At 34.6% G+C, this 20641-nt stretch overlaps 1 protein-coding gene across 13 annotated transcripts in view; it reads right to left on the bottom strand.

Moving 5' to 3' along the window:
- Positions 1 to 20641, bottom strand: part of LOC128545958 (dynein axonemal heavy chain 6-like) — a 193990-nt gene that overhangs the window by 121084 nt on the left and 52265 nt on the right. For 7 of the 13 annotated variants that reach the window (XM_053519282.1, XM_053519316.1, XM_053519312.1 and 4 more), the window contains 11 exons: positions 18897 to 19058; positions 18159 to 18400; positions 14754 to 14888; positions 14240 to 14377; positions 13468 to 13823; positions 12051 to 12179; positions 11733 to 11821; positions 11117 to 11336; positions 10046 to 10216; positions 9547 to 9714; positions 3467 to 3505 (listed from right to left, as the gene is read on the bottom strand). In XM_053519282.1, the coding sequence (XP_053375257.1) occupies positions 3467 to 3505; positions 9547 to 9714; positions 10046 to 10216; positions 11117 to 11336; positions 11733 to 11821; positions 12051 to 12179; positions 13468 to 13823; positions 14240 to 14377; positions 14754 to 14888; positions 18159 to 18400; positions 18897 to 19058 (1849 nt within the window). Of the gene's footprint in view, positions 1 to 2022; positions 2050 to 3466; positions 3506 to 9546; positions 9715 to 10045; positions 10217 to 11116; positions 11337 to 11732; positions 11822 to 12050; positions 12180 to 13467; positions 13824 to 14239; positions 14378 to 14753; positions 14889 to 18158; positions 18401 to 18896; positions 19059 to 20641 lie in introns of all 13 variants that reach the window. The other 6 variants (XM_053519337.1, XM_053519338.1, XM_053519289.1 and 3 more) reach the window with 4 other exon arrangements.

The following is a 20641-nucleotide window of genomic DNA, read 5'->3' as shown; positions in this document are numbered from 1 at the left end:
CAAATATTCTTCATTATGTTTGACAAAATATTTCAAATCTGAAATTCAACATTCTTTCTAAATTTACAGCTAAGTTAACAACTAGGAAAGTTCAGTGACGAAGACCTTCATTCCAGAATATTTGTGAAAGTGATGGCCATAAAACAAATTTAAAGGCACTTAAAAACCCTACAGTTTTTAACACACAAACACCAAAATAACAAAGATAGAGGTGGAAAGTATTTCATGATATATACAGAGATACGTGGATTTCTTACCATATACATTGTATAAAGAGATATCTGGCTATCTTGTCACATGTAAAGTGATACCAGGCTATCTGGTCACATGTAAAGAGATACCTGGCTTTCTCATCGCATGTAGAGTGATAACTAAATTTCTTTTCACATGTAAAGAGATATCTTGCCATTTTATCACATATGAAGAGATATTTAGCTATTTCATCACATGTAAAAGGTAGGGTTGGGTAACATGACTGATAACCTTACCACAATATATCACATTTTGGTCTGTACCAGGGTATGTACCTTGTTATTTTTCATATCTCTTTCTGCTGAACTACATCTTATCTTAACAGAAACAAAGTTCTCATTTTTTCGTTTTTCCAACTCAATGTTAACAGTTATAAATAGGTCTAATTGGTGTAAAAATGACAAGAAATGGGTAAGTCATTATGATTCAGCAACATACAAAAACAAATCTACATTCTTTATTCAACTACTTGTTGGAATTATATTTGACATTACCCATTTCACAACTTTGCCAGATGTTTACAGAAATAAGCAAAGTATACTGTACACACAATTAACATTACTGTACATACCGCAATCAACAAATATCAGTAACCAGTGCACAAGTGAATACCACACATCTATAATGTCTTTTTATGACATGTAGAGAGACAGCCAGTTATCATATCATATTATCATAAAGATATATAGCTATCATATCACAGATGAACATATAAAATAGCTATCACAAGAATAAAAAGCTATTATATCTCATGAAAAGTGATATCTGACTTTCTTTATCCCATCTAGAGAGATGAAAACAGATCATATCACATAATAGAGATACTCAAGATATAATATCACAAGTAGAAAAACAGCTATCATATCACATATAGAGAAAAGACATCAAACAATTTAGATAAACAACTATCATATCTCAAGATATAATATCACAAGTAGAAAAACAGCTATCAGATTACATATAGAGAAGACATCAAACAATTTAGATAAACGACTATCATATCTCAAGATATAAAGCTATCATATCACATGTCAAGATAAACAGCCATCTTCTGATAAAGAAAAGATGACAGACTGTCATATCAGATTTAAAGACATCTATCATATCACATTTCCTTTAGATCTAAATCAAACATTTTCTACTTTCACATCAAGCCATACCTTTGTAACAAATACCCCAAACTTATTCAATGCCTGTATTAATGTAAAATATTCAGAGAGATGCTAAAGTTTCAAGACAAAAGTCACAACATTTATTATTTACATTTAACAATTATCCACAAATAAACAACAAATTTCAAAATGTGTCAATCCTAGTTATTAATGAACAATTCACAACCAACATTCAATGATACCCTGGTAACAAAGTGCTTGACCAGCACCGTTCAATCACAGCACTCACTATGTGACCTATGACACCCTGGTAACAAAGTGCCAGACCAGCATCGTTCAATCACATCACTGACTATGTGAGCTACAACACAATCATATCCAGTGTTAGAAACAATTAAACATTGCAATATCATGTCTTTCTCCTTTATAAATGATTAAAAATTCAAATTCTCGGTACATATTGAAACTGAAATGGACTTCACTTGGCCTTTCATCCATATTAATTTTTCACATTTTAATTTTTAAAAAAATATCTACAATACAAAAAATCTTATTGTATATTACATGTACTGGTGAATTTTGTTTGGGAAATATTTCCGTAACAGATGAAAGACATGATATTCAACCAGAACATGACAAAAACACCATTTCGTCATACCCCTTGTTCATTTTCAAATTCAACACTCTGAAATACAAGACAATTTAACTACTTATTCTATTCATTACACAACTGTAACTGTCCAATGCCACTATTACCAAAAGTCAAAGTCTTCCAATGCTTGCAAAAAACTAAAACAAAAAGTTAACCATTTTTTAAGCTATAACGCTTTCTAACCTTTCAAACGCATTCAGATTCTGTTCAATGAGGAAGCAATATACTGTCGACTAAAATTCATTATTTGCCATTTACTTACTGCACTTATTATAGCTTTTTAAGTCTAAAGTAATTTAATGTTTGAAATATTTTTTGTTTACAAATTTAAGCTCCGCCTACAGTATGTGACTACCGGATTAATAAACAACTGAAAGTAAATGTTGATTTACCAAATAAATTTCCTGATAATTTGAAAAATACTGCAATGCCATTGGACAAAAAATAATTTCAAACACTAACAGTTCTCAAAAAAATACCTGTTAAATATATTCCTTTATCACATGTCAGACCTCGCGGGAGTGAAATGAAGCCATTACTTAAAATTGATAATACACTAGTATAATAAAGCTTTGACATTGATGTTATTTAAAGTATAGAAGAGGTTGGTCAAACTGATTTTTTATAATAGCTAAAGAAAGTAGATTTAATTTTGATGTTTCTGCAGGAAAAGCTAACACATGATAAAAAGAATATTACATTTGTGACTTTTCACACTGAATTTATTAAACTCGTTGAATAAAATTGATAAAACACTCGGCACAGCCTCGCATTTTATTATTTTATTCAACTTGTTTAATAAATTCAATATGAAGACACTTGTGTAATATCCTCTATAAATTAACATTCGCCCTATTCTTTTCCATTGAAAATTATGACGTTTATTTCGTACGAACAGCAAAAGGAAAGACGCGAAAGTTACGTCATCACTGCTTAGTGATAACCGACCGCTGTTTTGACGACGTCTGCGTATAGTCAGTTAGATGACGTCACAGTTGTTCCATCTGGTGAACAGAATGGCCGGGATGCTGATTTTAATGTTAAATGCTATAAAATATGTGCAAATTTATAATATTATCTTGTTTACAAATGGAAAAGAAATATAATGTAAATAAAAGAAATTAAACTTATTTTTTCCGCTGTTCATGCGAAATGAACGACAGAATAGGATCGGCCAATTAAACATGAACTGCGAGCTAGCGATTCATGTTTAATTTGCTGATGCTATTCTGTCGTTCATTTTGCATGAACATCGGGAAAAAAATCATTTCATTTCTTAATTATATCCATAACCAGCCCACATAAAACTATAACGATTAAACTGAAACTATTATATAACTTGACTATTCCCATAAATCCAAAAGGTGTTGCTCTAAAAGGATTAAGTGCAAAAGAAATTTGAATAAGGGCAATAAATTTTCCAAAATGTATATTGAATGTATGATGGTACCATCCATGAATAATAGTTTTCCAATTCCTCTCCAGTCAGCTGTAATAAGGATCAATTAACTACAATTTTACTGAAAGATAATGTGTGTTACAAGTATCATACACTTCATAAAACAATGTTAGATATACAAGTACACGTACTGGTATGACAGTAGCTACTGGTAAAATATGTAAGCTAACAAGTTCTTTCCTTGTTTTACATGCTATATTTTGACAGATATTTTATGTAAAGGTCCTACTGATATTTTTTTCCACAAGATTTGCAAAACCTGTATTAAAGGCTATGTTTTGAATAATTTCTACCTACACGTCAAACATCTGATTACAATTACAGATTACAACTAGAACTGTCACAAGAGTGACTCATACCCCCACCATACTGTCTTGTCACAGAAGAATGGCAACCATAAGAAAACTTAAAAATACTTAGTCTTTGGAATACTTCATCTTGGGCTTCCACATATAAGTAATACTACTATAATACTAGTATAGTAATACTAGTAAATATAAAAAATCTCTAATTTTAGAGATACACTAAACGTGAATACAAAAAAAAGTGTCTTACCGACCCATGTTACCACAGAAAAATGTATTTACTTTTTACATATGACTTATAATAAAAAAGTTAGAAAAATACCTAAATACTGAAAATCTAAAAATAGGATTTCTAAAAATAGACTAATTCCTGGAATTTAAGGGGAAGAAATTCAGTACAAAAGTTTAAAAAAGGTTACTTCCCTTTGGCTCTAAGCCAATCAGAATGAGATATACCGGTAGTGAAAATACATCAAAATAAACCTTAAATTCTAGGTAAAAGGGGACACAATTCAAGAAAAATTGGTGTCAGAGTTATGCACCTTGTGTCACATGATGTGGGTGATGAGATGGAACATCTATTTTAAGTCTGAATCAAATCCATTCAGTAGTAACTGAGATATAGTGAAAATACATCAAAATCAACCTTAAATTTAAAGTAAAAGGGGACATAATTCATAAAATTTATGTCAGAGTTAAGCACCTTATGTCACATCATCTGAGTGATGAGGTGGAACAACTATTTTAAGTTTGAATCAAATCCATTTAGTAATAACTGAGATATAGTGAAAATACAACAAAATTAACCTTAAATTCTAAGTAAAAGAGGACATAATTCATGAAAAGTTGGTGTCAGAGTTATGCACCTTGTGTCACATGATGTGGGCACATGATGTGGGTGATGAGGTGGAACATCTATTTTAAGTTTGAATCAAATCCATTCAGTAGTAACTGAGATATAGTGAAAATACCTCAAAATCAACCTTAAATTCTAAGTAAAAAGGGGCATAATTCATAAAAAATTTGTGTCAGAGTTATGCACCTTGTGTCACATGATGTGGGTGATGAGGTGGAACATCTATTTTAAGTCTGAATCAAATCCATTTAGTAATAACTGAGATATAGGGAAAATACAACAAAATTAACCTTAAATTCTAAGTAAAAGGGGACATAATTCATGAAAACTTGGTGTCAGAGTTATGCACCTTGTGTCACATGATGTGGGTGATAAGGTGGAACATGTATTTTAAGTTTGAATCAAATCCATTTGGTAATAACTGAGATAATAGATTTCGGGATGGGACGGGACGCGACGCAACGCGACGCGACAAAACTGACTCCTATATACCCCCCCTCAAACATGTTTGGTGGGGGTATAATTAGTAATAGTTATAGTATGTGTGAGAGTGTGTTATCAGGATATATCAGAGCTAGGGGTACATCGAGGGTATTTTTCTCTGTACATATCGTCGAGGCCGGTAGGCCGAGATAGATATGTGCAGAGAAAAATACCGAGATGTACCCCTAGCTCTGATATATCCTCGTAACACACGAGCATTACATATTATAACTGTTTTATCGCATAGTTTTATCATTAAAATTTATATATTATTTTCATTTAAATTTGTTTAATATTATTTTTCCTCTTTTGATTCCCTTTCTGCGCCTTGCTGACTGAAACACTAAAATTTCTGTTTTAGAAAATGTGTTTCCCAGATAAAAGTATCCAACAGATTTCTGCATTGGTTTTAAATCTTTGCATTTCATTGGCCAAACATATTGTAAAACTTGTTGTTTTCGTTGTAAAAACAAGAGGACCATGATGGTCCTGAATCGCTCACCTATCCCCACATGACCCAGTGTTGAACTGAGTACGACGTCGTTATTTCTATTATTTGACATAGTGACCTAGTTTTTGAGCACATGTGACCTAGATATCATCAAGATAAAAAATTCTGACCAATTTTCATGAAGATCCATTGAAAAATATGACCTCTAGAGAGGTCACAAGGTTTTTCTATTATTTGACCTAATGACCTAGTTTTTGAAGGCACGTGACCCATTTCTAAATCCGACCTAGATATCATCAAGGTGAACATTCTCACCAATTTTCATGAAGATCTCATGAAAAATATGGCCACTAGAGAGGTCACAAGGTTTTTCTATTTTTCGACCTACTGACATAGTTTTTGACCGCACGTGACCCAGTTTCGAACCTGGCCTAGATATCATCAAGAGGAACATTCTGATCAATTTTCATGAAGATCCATTGAGAAACATGGCCTCTAGAGACGTCACAAGGTTTTTCTATTTTTCGACCTACTGACCTAGTTTTTGACCGCACGTAACCCAGTTTCAAACCTAACCTAGATATCATCAAGGTGAACATTCTCACCAATTTTCATGAAGATCCATTGAGAAATATGGCCTCTAGAGAGGTCACAAGGTTTTTCTATTTTTAGACCTACTGACCTAGTTTTTGACCCCACGTGACCCAGTTTCGAACTTGACCTAGATATCATCAAGGTGAACATTCTGACCAATTTTCATGAAGATCCATTGAGAAATATGGCCTCTAAAGAGATCACAAGGTTTTTCTATTTTTAGACCTACTGACCTAGTTTTTGACCCCACATGACCCAATTTCGAACTTGACCTAGATATCATCAAGGTGAACATTCTGACCAATTTTCATGAAGATCCATTGAGAAATATGGCCTCTAGAGAGGTCACAAGGTTTTCTATTTTTAGACCTACTGACCTAGTTTTGACCGCAGTTGACCCAGTTTCGAACTTGACCTAGATATCATCAAGGTGAACATTTGACTAATTTTCATGAAGATCCATTGAGAAATATGGCCTCTAGAGAGGTCACAAGGTTTTTCTATTTTTAGACCTACTGACCTAGTTTTTGACCCCACGTGACCCAGTTTCGAACTTGACCTAGATATCATCAAGGTGAACATTCTGACCAATTTTCATGAAGATCTCATGAAAAATATGGCCTCTAGAGAGGTCACAAGGTTTTCTATTTTTAGACCTACTGACCTAGTTTTTGACGGCACGTGACCCAGTTTCGAACTTGACCTAGATATCATCAAGATAAACATTCTGACCAACTTTCATAAGGATCCCATGAAAAATGTGACCTCTAGAGTGGTCACAAGCAAAAGTTTACGCACGCACGAATGCACGCACGCACGGACGGACGGACGGACGGACGGACGACGGACGCCACGTGATCACAAAAGCTCACCTTGTCACTTTGTGACAGGTGAGCTAAAAAAAGAAAAGAAAAAGAAATATTTGAGAAATCACAGAATTTCATATTATATTTCATACAATTATTTCTGAATTTGGCGATAACTATCGAGTTTTTGAAATATTCTAGTTTATTTATTCCTTTACTTTATAAATGTAGGTGTTTGTGATAATTCTTTCTCTGTGAACTGTAAATTGGAACTAAACTCATCTTTTCTTTGAAAGGAAAAAATTATACTCCCTCCATATACTCCCTCCATAGGACCTCGATAGAGAAAAAGTGTTGCGATATATATCGGAACAGTTTTACTGTGCTGATATATATTGCAACAGTTTCTTTCTAATGAAACTATAGAGATTTCTGTGTTGATATATATCGTAACAGTTTTGTAAAATATCAGCACAGATTTTGTAGTATTAATGTGTGTTACCATGTTTAACATACTGCAAAGATCAAAGGAAAACTGCCGCACTATGCGATAATATAGATTACAAGTACCTCATGTCTGCATACTACCATACCAATGCCATAAGTAACACTTAAATCTTCCAAACAAACACAGTATAACTCAACAAATTTTCTAAAGCAACCCTTGATATTTTGCTTATATCTTAAAAATTAATGAAAGTGCATTTCTGAAAATTACCAATCAATATGCTGTAAATCTCATAACAGAATTTTAAATAAATTGGAATGTTATCACTGTAGGGATAACGCATGTTTTTTCGTGTTATAACATCTGCAGAATCCCGAGGAATTCTGAAGATGTATCACACAAAATGAACATGCGCTAACACTATTCTAGCATAAAAACTTATAAATGAATATATATTGTTCCTCAACGTTATTAAATTTACATGAAATGCGCAGGAATGTCCGAGTTGTTTTTTAACGCTGACGTCATTTTCTTTTAAATTATTCATTTCAGGGCCGTAATACGTTTATGCTTTGCCATGGAAAGGTGTTTTAACAGCATGCGAGCCAAATCTCCCTTATGTTGACTTGTTTTGTTATATGCCTTGCAGACTTAAAATGAATCTTTAAACAGGGAATACGACAGTAACGGTAACATGTGCTTGTAAGAACTTGCTATGTCCAATACAGATAATGCAACTAAAGGTTGATTAAAGCAATTCTGTCACAATTACACATTTAAAGGATATATACATTTAAACACTTTAAAGAAACACAGACAAATGGCAAGGCACTTTATAATACAATGGAATAAATGAACAATAATACAAACATTTTGGAAAAACATTTAAAAGCTCTTTGAAACAAGATTGCACAGCAAAATTCTGGTTTTCACAAACAAGGTAAGTAATCTCTGAAACACGTAAAATACTTCAACAAACTTCTTATCAACACAATTACTTGTTTTTTTAAGCAACATAACATTTACAGCAGGTTCTACCTTTTTGCCTTCCTGTAAAATGGTTAAATAATTTCAAAACATGTATCAAACATAAATAAAATACAAGTTAAATGTATAAATATATATACATGTATAATATTTCAAGAAAATGAGTTCTGTTTATATAGACAAATACAGTGTCTGTTACAGTGTTAGTACTTTACAAAAGGCTCCCAAGTTTACAGAAATTTCTGTAAACGTCTACAAGACCTTTTAAACAACAAAATGATGCTGTTTAACAGTATTTAATCACTGACTTCAGTCACGACACAGGGTTGCTTTTTCCCTGCTAGAATGGGAGACCATAGATTAAAACTTTCTTTTTTTCCACAAAGTGAATAAGAAAAATTCACAAATTCAAGGATATATTTTCACCAGGTTTAGGCTGGTTTTTTTTTATGTTTTAATAATTATGTGCTACGTTTGGCACTATTTGGTGGTTTTTTCTATTAAATGTAAATGTCACACTGACTTGTAAACATGTAAACCTGGGAACCTTAATTCCATAACAGTTTATCTTCCTAAAATACTGCAATTTAATGAACACAAAATGTAGTAATAGGAACTTTCTTACTCTTTTAAAATATATTTGAGCCACGCCATGAGAAAACCAACATAGTGCATTTGCGACCAGCATGGATCCAGACTAGTTTGCGCATCCGCGCAGTCTGGCCAGGATTCATGCTGTTTGCTAACGGTTTCTCTAATTGCAATAGACTTTGAAAGCCAACAGCAGGTCTGGATCCATGCTGGTTGCCAATGCACTATGTTGGTTTTCTCATGGTGTGGCTCATTTATCAGTTTTAAATCTGCCATCAACAATTTTCGATGTTTTTTTTATTTATTGTAAACAGACACTCAAATATTTATAATTCACGATTTTCTCATATTTTACAACTTTAAGGGTATCATATGGAGCATAAAATCAACATGTTTAGGTAATATCTTTTTAATTTTGGGGAAAATATAAATTTGGCTAAGGTATAATATATGTTTGTTTAATGAAAGAGAGTACATGTAAGTTATCATATAGTGATTTTATCTTGTTCTCTATGTCTATCTATTTTAAATAATGTAGATTTAATTTTACCTTGGTGTTTCCAAAGTTCATTCTCATGTAGAATTCCTCAAGGGTTTGCCGTATCTTGTTCTGATCTACGATTGGACGATAAATACGAGCATGTGACTGATCATCAACATCGAAGAAATCACCAAAGATTACATGCTCTTCTATCAGTTGCTCAGCTGACCATTTTACCTAAGACAGCAATATTGAGTAAATGATTCCATTTTTGTATCTATTTTTTGTCACTAAATAAGGCTACAAAATTTAGACAAATGTATATACTGCTAATACATTGTTCATATTCCTTATGAGAAATCAAGAAAGCAGTTTGTAAATGCAAATGTGTAACTTTAGTAACCTAACAGGGAAGACAGACAAAAAGGTCTGGATAGGAGACCACTTTACCATGACAGGCATTAAGTTCTTTACAATGTAGCCATTATTTAAAATAGTAAATTCCTTCATTCTACACAGTTATATTGCCTTTGATATCAAATCATTACATCAGCAGTTAATATCTCACCTTGAAGTAATCATGGAGATTATCAGCCAAGAACTGGAAAAACAAATTCCTATCTTCAGCACATACAAGTCTATCATGGAACACTCGAGTGGCCTCATGAGCAAACAACTGGGCACAATTGTCCTTGCTGACCACAACAGTGTTGTGAGCCTGTAACATTCCTTGTATCACCTGTAACAGTAACAAACATACAAGAAACGCGGCAATGCCAGGAAACCAGGTTTTCAACACTTTTCATAAGAATAAAAAAGTATACTGAATCACAGTGCACCACTTTAAAGCACAACCCTAACCCTAACCCTAACTTAACCTAACCCTAACCCTATTTTTAGTAACAATGACCTTGACCTTGATCCCAGAAACCCCAAAATCAATCCCAAGCTACAACTTTATATAAGTTTTCTATACACCAAGTTTCATCAAGATAGCTCATTCCTAAGTTAAGTTACTGACCGGAAACCCTTTTTCTATTTTAAGTAACAGTGACCTTGACCTTGACCCCAGAAACCCCAGAATCAATCCCAGCCTTTGTCTTGATATAAGCTACATACATACCAAGTTTTATTCAAATATCTTTACCGAAACGAAAGTTATTGACCGGAAACACCAGTTTGACGCCGCCCGCCCGCCCGACCAACAACATACCCCAATCTAATAACTCTGGTTAACAAGACTGTAGCTTACTCTATGCAGGAACTTTGATTGTAAATCTGTCGATACTTGTTACACAAGTTTAAACATACACTTCAAAATATGCAGGAATGTTTTTTTTTTCAAATAACTGAATTCAAAACATGAAGAAACTGTCTAACAATAAGTTTTGTAAATCTCATTTATGAACATTCCCTTTTTTGCATTGAACGTGTATTTAGATTGTTGTTATAACATATACAGAAGCACAGAGAGATCAACAAATTTATAAGGGGAGATGAACACTGTAACCTCTTACTTCCCTTAGATCCCAGACATTGAAGGATTTGGGAGTTTTTGCCTATCAAGTTTATACACATGCAATAGTACAGGGAGATCAAAATATTGACAAGAGGAGATAAATACTCTGTAATTACTTACCTTAGAGAGGTCCCTCACATTGAAAGTGTAGTGAGATTTTGCAGGTGTAGGTAGCATGTTACGACACATGCAATAGTACAGTGAAATCGAAACATTCACAAGGGGAGATAAACACTCAGTAACTTCTTGCGCAAAATCTCCATCCTGCAAGAATCGTCCCAGCTGTACCTGGTAAATATGCTGCAGGGAGCGTGTAGACGGTTGAGGAAATGCAAACATACTGTAATAAACACATCATTATAATGAGCAAAAACTGCCCATCTTAACAGTGCAAAGCAGCATTTCTTTTATGCAGACTAAAATGATAATTTATCAATGTTCCCTCATTCCTGTCCACCTATTTTATGTCTATAACTATCATTTTCTTACTAAAATAAGACATTTTCCATGGTTCAAAATGCTCGATGATCAAGCTATTTAACTATTCAGTTTGCCTGAAGCCCAGCATACTAAGCTAGCTGGGCAAGATAAATAATTTTGTATTACAATATTTTCTAAGTCTGTAACAGACACAAATCTGAATATTTTCTATAGTCTGTAAAAATTTCTATTAATTTTCTCATCTTAGATTGCCCAAAGCCCACTTCATAATCTTTTCACTTAACATATCACATACCAGAAGTTTTTCAGAAGTCTTGGACTGACTGGGTTACGGCCTCCTCCAGGAGGACCACAGGCAGCTACCACTGTCACATCCATGATTTCCTGCAAGGGAAACAACTCTTGTATCACAAATAAACCCTGGTCTATACGATAAATACTTTGTAATAATCTAATTACTTAACAAACAGATCAGGTGCAGTAATAAAAGAAAGCAAGATATTTGACGAAAGTATTAGACAGAAAGACACAGAAAGGTAATAGAAAATTTTGTATGATGTTTCCATTCAACAGTAATGAAGATCTAAAGGGTAATGATCATATATTCTCTTGCCTTCCAAGCATTCTTCTCTGTATGATAGAAGCCGTTCAGTTCCAGAAATTGCCTCAGCAGCTCTAGTGGAGGTTGTGCTCCATACTCCTCAGGGGCTGGCATGTTCAAGTCATCCACAAACATTACCACCTAAATCCAAATGGAATATTCATTATCAATCCTTTATAATAAACTGTTCATTACTTGAATAAATTATTACTTCTATCTGACTTAGCTGATCACATTGTAATTTATCTGAACAAGAGCTGTCCGTAAGACAGCCAAGCTCAACTATTTGAAATATTGTCCCAGAAGCAGGAAAATATTACCCAAAAAGGTTAAATATCAAGAGAGTTTTAAGTTCAAAAGGGGACATAATTTGACCAAAATGCATATCAGAGTTATGGTACTTGCTGCTATCAACTAGTTTTATAACCCAAAGGCACATGTGAAGTTTCAATTCAATATCTGCATTAGTTTTGGAGATAGAAACTTGCATGTAAAACTTTAACCAGAATTTTCTAAGTCCAAAAGGGGGCATAATTTGCCCAAAATGCATGTCAGAGTTATGGGACTTGACCCAGTGAGGTTGGTAATTGATCTAGAAAAAAAAAGTTTCAAATCTATAATTATGCCTTTTAGTAATAGCTGTATGTACTTGCACACAAAACTTTAACCAGAATTTTCTAAGTCCAAAAGGGGCATAATTCGCTCAAAATACATGTCAGAGTTATGGGACTTGACCCAGCGAGGTTGGTAATTGATCTAGAAAAAGAAAAAATAAGTTTTAAATCTATATGCCTTTTAGAAATAGCTGTATGTACTTGCACGCAAAACTTTAACCAGAATTTTCTAAGTCCAAAAGGGGGCATAATTTGGCCAAATCGAAGGTCAGAGTTATGGGACTTAGTGCTATCAACTAGTTTTATAACCCCAAAGACACATGTGAAGTTTCAATTCAATATCTGCATTAGTTTTGGAGATAGTAACTTGCAAGTTACTAAGTCCAAAAGGGGGCATAATTTGCTCAAAATACATGTCAGAGTTATGGAACTTGACCCAGTGAGGTTGGTAATATAAGATAAAATACAGTTTTGTTTGTTTTTTTTGGCTTGAGAGACCACATCTATAGAGACCACTTGCATTAGCAGACAACTTTTTTTTCTTCTTTTAGTAGCTATAAACAAACTCCCGTTACAAGAGACCAGTTGTCCAAAGTGACCTTTTTTTTTGCCCTTCCCTTAGGCGATCTCTTCATGCAAGTTGTACTGCAATGCATATTAAATCTAAAACTACTTAAGCTTTGAACTGGTTTGTACTTTGTCTGTATAATCCTTAACTTAAGAGATATTCTTTTTTTCATAACCAAGGCTGAAATACAGACAAGAATGGCTTTCAAACAATACAGAAACAAACCAAAATATTTCAAATGAATTACCTTTCTACCCTTTGGAGCACCAAGTGTGTTTCTACCCTTCTGTATAAGATTATGTTTGATCTGAGCCTGAAGTCTGGCTGACGTGGTTTGTGCCGAGAACTGGATCATTGAACTCATGATCCCCGTTGAGGTCTTTGGTTTCGAACCAAGCAGTATGTCCATGCCAACCTTGTCTTCATCATCCTCATGGCCCCACTTTGTAAGGTTGCTGATGTTTTCTAACAGTGAGGTCCCTTTATCCGAGTAGTTGAGAATACTGCCCAGAATGGTTCCTGTCTTCAAAGAAGTACCGCCCTCTTTACTCAGTCTCTTCAGTGCATAGTTGATTACAGCTGACTTTCCCACTCCAGATTCACCTGTTCATTATCATTTATTTGATAAAAGGTTTGTATTCAAAAGTAAAGTAGTTTTCCTAATTATTATATTTCTTTCTCAGTATTCTGTGTACATTTTGGTCAAAACTTTAAAATCCAACATTTTTCTTTTTTGTGCATTTTGTTAAAAGTAGTACACTGACTCAGTAGGAACAAGGACTTGTAACTGTCAACACAACTGCAAGTTTTTAGCAAAAATAGTAAAATTTAAAAATATTGTCAAACAAAATAGGTAACATTCTGATTTTCAGAACATTAAATCTTACCTGTTATAGGTACATGACGTTTGTTGATTCAAAGGAAATTTGTAAGGATGGAAAAAAAACATTTCTCACCAATTGAAGGTACTATATTTTACCTGTTCTAAGTACAGGATGTCTGAAGGTACTATATTTTACCTGTTATAAGTACAGGATGTTTGCTGAGTAAAAGTAAACTGGTGAGGAAGGAGAACCGTATCACATCTACTGTAGGTACTATATCACTCTCATCTCCACCTGTCTTCTTCTGGTCCATAGATACTCCCATTGTTTCACCTGTGGTTGGATAATTTGAGGTTTATATTCTCTCTAAATAATCAGCTTTCAGTTTGGTTTATTTTACCTTATTGAAGCTTTATTGTGATAAGAGCTATCAGCTTAATTGAATCACTCCAAAATCTGCTTCCTGGAAAAAAACACTGGTGTCAAATGAGGTTTGTCATGACCTCAGAAGGATGAGCTCAAGCCCCAACACCATTTTTTTTTTTTTTTTGGAAACAACTTAACCAGTGGAGACCAGTGCTCCCCTACTAATAAGCTTTAGTTTATGTTACTAAAAAATAACTGACAAAACTTTCTTCTAAAACAGGAGTATAGTATTATCATACTTATTTTTTTTTCTTTATCAAAAATTTAAAGTTTAAGAACCTACCAATGGTGATAATTGCTCCTTTCTCAATGAGAGATTTGGTAGATGGTACAAGTGCATCCCAGGGTACAAAGTTACCAGATTCCATGTCTATAAAGTAACTGTAGATTGTTCTATTGCCTGTCGGTAACCTTACACCTGAAATATTGAAGATCACAGTAGGTATATACATAGAGAATAATAGGTTAGTGCCGTAGATGAGAAAGTTTATCTGGCGAGGTGGAGGAGGTTATCGGGTGAGCCGAAGGCGAACCTGATAACGTCCGGAGCCGAGCCAGATAAACTTTCTCCATCTAAGGCACTAACCTATTATTCTATTTATCTTGTCATTACTTCATTTTCCGATATTTGGCAATTTATTTTACAAAAATAAGTGTGCGACAACCGCTTTAATGACGTCATATTTGTAATGACGTCACTTATATAATGACGTGATTACCGGCAAAATCGCAATAACTTCTTCGTTTTTGAATAAAAACTCATTATTTGACCACTCATTTTCTTAGTTCGGACATTTCCAACACAATGACGATGGTTTCGTTGCAAAATTTCTTATGACAACAATATCGATCATAAGGTCACATGATCAACTGACCATATATCACTGGTCACATGATCAACTGACGGTATATCAAGAAAGATATACGGCACCCTTATATCGGGTCGAAAATACTGCAAGTGACAGGATAAAAAATGTTAAATGCTTAGTGAAATGTGATGACTAAACAAGAGGGCCATGAAGGCCCTGTATCGCTCACCTGACCTATTTACCTAAAGATCATCAAGATCAACATTCTGACCAAGTTTCATTAAGATATGGTCATAAATGTAGCCTCTAAAGTGTTAACTAGCTTTTCCTTTGATTTGACCCGGTGACCTAGTTTTTGCCCCCACATGACCCAGATTCGAACTTGACCTAAAGATCATCAAGATTAACATTCTGATTAAGTTTCATGAAGATACAGTCATAAATCTGGCCTCTAGAGTCTTAACAAGCTTTTCCTTTGATTTGACCTAGTGACCTAGTTTTTTAACACACCTGACCCAGATTTAAACTTGACCTATAGATCATCAAGATTAACATTCTGACCAAGTTTCATTAAGATATGGTCATAAATGTGGCCTCTAAAGTGTTAACTAACTATTCCTTTTATTTGACCCCCGTGACCTAGTTTTTGACCCGACATGACCCAGATTCGAACTTGACCTAAAGACCATCAAGTTTAACATTCTGACTAAGTTTCATGAAGATATAGTCAAAAATGTGGCCTCTAGAGTGTTAACAAGCTTTTCCTTTGATATGACCTAGTGACCTAGTTTTTGACTCCATCTGACCCAGATTTAAACTTGACCTAAAGATTATCAAGATTAACATTCTGACCAAGTTTCATTAAGATATGGTCATAAACGTGGCCTCTACAGTGTTAATTAGCTTTTCCTTTGATTTGACCTGGTGACCTAGTTTTTGACCCGACATGACCCAGATTCAAAATTGCCCTAAAGATCATCAAGTTTAACATTCTGACTAAGTTTCATTAAGATATAGTCATAAATGTGGCCTCTAGAGTGTTAACAAGCTTTTCCTTTGATATGACCTAGTGACCTAGTTTTTGACCCCACCTAACCCAGATTTGAACTTGAGCTATAGATCATCAAGATTTGACCAAGTTTCATTAAGGTATGGTCATAAATGTGGCCTCTAGTGTAAACTAGCTTTTCATTTGATTTGGCTTGGTGACCTAGTTTTTTATCCTACATGACCCAGATTCAAACTGGACCTTAAGATCATCAATATTAACAATCTGACCAAGTTTCATGAAGATACAGTCATAAATGCGGCTTCAACAGTGTTAACAAGCTTTTCCTTTGATTTGACCTGGTGACCTAGTTTATGAACCCAGATAACCAAATATCGAACTCGTCCAAGATTTTATTAAGGGTAACATTCTGACCAAGTTTCATTAAGATTGGGCCAAAAATGTGACCTCTAGAGTGTTAACAAGCTTTTTCTTTGATTTGACCTGGTGACCTAGTTTTTGACCCCAGATGACCCAATATCGAACTCGTCCAAGATTTTATTGAGGGTAACATCCTGACCAAGTTTCATTAAGATTGGGCCAAAATTGTGACCTCTAGAGTGTTAACAAGCTTTTCCTTTGATTTGACCTGATGACCTAGTTTTTGACCCCAGATGACTTAATATCGAACTCGTCCAAGATTTTATTGAGGGTAACATTCTGACCAAGTTTCATTAAGATTGGGCCAAAAATGTGACCTCTAGAGTGTTAACAAGCTTTTCCTTTGATTTGACCTGATGACCTAGTTTTTGACCCCAGATGACCCAATATCGAACTCGTCCAAGATTTTATTGAGGGTAACATTCTGACCAAGTTTCATTAAGATTGGGTCAAAAATGTGACCTCTAGAGTGTTAACAGTCAAATTGTTGACGACGGACGGACGGACGGACGGACGGACGACGGACGACGACGGACGCCGGACACAGGGTGATCACTAAAGCTCACCTTTGAGCACTTCGTGCTCAGGTGAGCTAAAAACACTAGGAAGCTGTTAAATGTCTAATTTAACCATTTATTATGACCAAAGTAGCATTTAAATTAACATTTAAGGTTAGAGTTAAAAATCAGATACAGAAAAACAAGAGGACCATGATGGTCCTGAATCGCTCACCTGTCCCCACATGACCCAGTTTTGAACTGGGTATGACGTCGTTTTTTTCTATTATTTGACATAATGACCTAGTTTTTGAGCTCATGTGACCCAGTTTTGAACTTGACCTAGATATCATCAAGATAACAATTCTGACCAATTTTCATGAAGATCCATTGAAAAATATGGCCTCTAGAGAGGTCACAAGGTTTTTCTATTATTTGACCTAATGACCTAGTTTTTGAAGGCACGTGACCCAGTTTTGAACTTGACCTAGATATCATCAAGGTGAACATTCTCACCAATTTTCATGAAGATCTCATGAAAAATATGGCCTCTAGAGAGGTCACAAGGTTTTTCTATTTTTATTACTGACCTAGTTTTTGACTGCACGTGACCCAGTTTCGAACCTGAACTAGATATCATCAAGATGAACATTCTGACCAATTTTCATAAAGATCCCATGAAAAATGTGACCTCTAGAGTGGTCACAACCAAAAGTTTACGGACGCACGGACAACGGACGCTGCACAATCACAAAACCTCACCTTGTCACTTTGTGACAGGTGAGCTAACAAGCACATTGGCAGGAAACAAGCATCTATCCCTAAATACCCATCACTCATCCATATCTAGACCATATAAATAGGTATTTTGTAATCATAACAGAAGTAAAAACTTAAAATCACATCAAACATACTATAGTTTAAGGATCACAACTGCATATGATTTCATTTACCTAGTGGTGGTTCAACTTCAAACATCTCTCGCATAAAGTTATCAAACTCATTACAAATGTTCAACTCCTTTTCTGCTTTCTCCTGACCCCTGCGTGACCCCATGTCATCCTCATCCATGTCCTCTTGACGCCGGAAGTTTCCGCCGACACTCCAGGTGTACGCAAACACGAACAGCTTGCCGAGAATGTTGACAAGGTTGTTGGGGTTTTTCTGCAGGTAATACGCCTTCATACCCGCTGCACTGTATGGGGTAAATCATGTACAAAACATTTAGTACATATACAACTAAATCTATACCCACACTCAATATTTCAAATAATATACATATGACGTTGTGCTGAAAATAGAAAATCGATAAAACATCAAAATCTAAATACAATTTTAAATTTTGTGTTCAACTGAAATTAGAAAATGTCTGTTACATGTTACTTTGAGTTACTGGTTTTAACTAATTTAAAAATCTTTCTATAATTTTGACCCCTTACTTATACATGTATTAAGTAAACATAGATATTCATATTCAGTGAAACACCACTTGCTCAACATCAATGACTCTAGTGCAAGGGCTGACATGAGTAATTCAGATGCTGCCTGAACATTTTTAACTATATTTTATACATATGGATAGGTTGAAATAAAAGGAACAAATTTCAACACATTCACAAACAACAGAAAATCTGAAATCAGACAACAAAAACAGAATCTTTAAAGTTGAACAGTTTAATTCTGAAAATTACCTAAACCACTTTTTTTTAACTTTTGTGCCAACGTTTTTCATTGATTTCTCCATATAGTCTTCAAAAGATTCCAATTCAGATAAAGCATTAACATCAGCTGTTTTCCATTTCAGTGCATATTGTGCAACATGGACAAGAGCTGGGCCAGTCTTGATGGGTAAGCTTCAATATTGAAATAATTCAAGTTATACCAATTGTCTTTTATTCCTTATTTTGGTTTTGTTTGCACCTGAATACCTCAAGACTCTAAATTTCTTAACCTTAATAGGACCTTGTTCTTTTGAGCCAGACACCATCAAAATCATCCTGTTTTATTGATATAATATACAACACCCTAACTCTCTTGCTGGCTTGATCATAATATTATCCTATCTTATTCTGCTGACTAAATCACCAATTGTATTGTTTTGTTTGTCAAAATACAGCAATATCTTATTTTATTCTGTTGATAAAATCATCAGTTGTATTGTTTTGTTTGCCTTAAGTCTTATTTCCTTATAAAACACTGCATCTTGTTTCCATGAAGTCTTTGTTTGTTTTTTCTCATTCCTTATTTTTCATTAAAGGCATATGCTAGAGTCTCTGTATATGAGATGGGCAAAATATTTCCCAATAATAAAATTTCTTCAACTTTGGATATTGTAGAACAATCATCTAAGAAACAAGAGCTGTCTCCATAGGATGAAACATGCCCCCGATGGCACTTTGAATGAATAGTTATGGCCGATGTTAGAGTTTAGGACCTTTGACCAACGGAGCTGGGTCTTGCGCGCGACACGTCGTCTTACTGTGGTACACATTCATGCCCAATAATTTTAAAATCCATGCATGAATGACAAAGATATGGACTGGACATGCCCATCAATGTACTATCATGAAAAATGACATTTAACGTCTAAGTGTGACCTTGACCTTTGAGCTACTGACCTGGGTCTTACGCGCGACACGTCGTCTTACTGTGGTACACATTCATGCCAAGTTATTTGAAAATCCATCCATGGATGACAAAGATATGGACCGGACACGAATGCAGTATCATGAAAAATGACCTTTAACGTCTAAGTGTGACCTTGACCTTTGAGCTACGGACCTGGGTCTTGCGCGCGACACGTCGTCTTACTGTGGTACAAATTCATGCCAAGTTATTTGAAAATCCATCCATTGATGACAAAGATATGGACCGGACACGAAAATTGCGGACAGACCGACAGACTGACAGACGGTTCAAAAACTATATGCTTCCCTTCGGGGGCATAAAAAAGACATGCAATAAAAGTCATCAGTATTAAAAAAGAGTTATCTTCCCTTGAAAATGGCATTTCTGGAGTTCTATTATTGGGAAAAATTTCGCCCATCTCATATACAGAGATTCTAGCTTATGCATTTAAATGCTTCATACAAATAAGAGCATCCGTAACATAGCACGCTCAGGCCAGAGTTTTTTTATCTTTCGTTTTACGGGAGATTTTTGAAAAATGAGCAGGGGGAGGAGGGAATAAAAATAAAAATAAAAAGCTTGAAAGTGAGCATCTCGGAAAAAAATAAAAATAATATAGAATTTTTTAAGATTTTTTTTATTTTGATTAACTTTCGTTTCAAGTTTTGTTTACTTGTGTTTGTGTCCAGTATTTAATATTGTGATGTATTGTTATGTTTTAAGACTATAAAAGCCATTTATACAGGATGAACATTGAATAAAATTTTCATGCATGCTTGTGAATAAACTGCTTCAGGCACTGTAACTC

Source organism: Mercenaria mercenaria, chromosome 1, assembly GCF_021730395.1.
Source record: "Mercenaria mercenaria strain notata chromosome 1, MADL_Memer_1, whole genome shotgun sequence".
Taxonomy (NCBI): Eukaryota; Metazoa; Mollusca; class Bivalvia; order Venerida; family Veneridae; genus Mercenaria; species Mercenaria mercenaria.
Note: the sequence above shows the minus strand (reverse complement) of the source record. Positions and strands in the feature narration are given on the sequence as shown.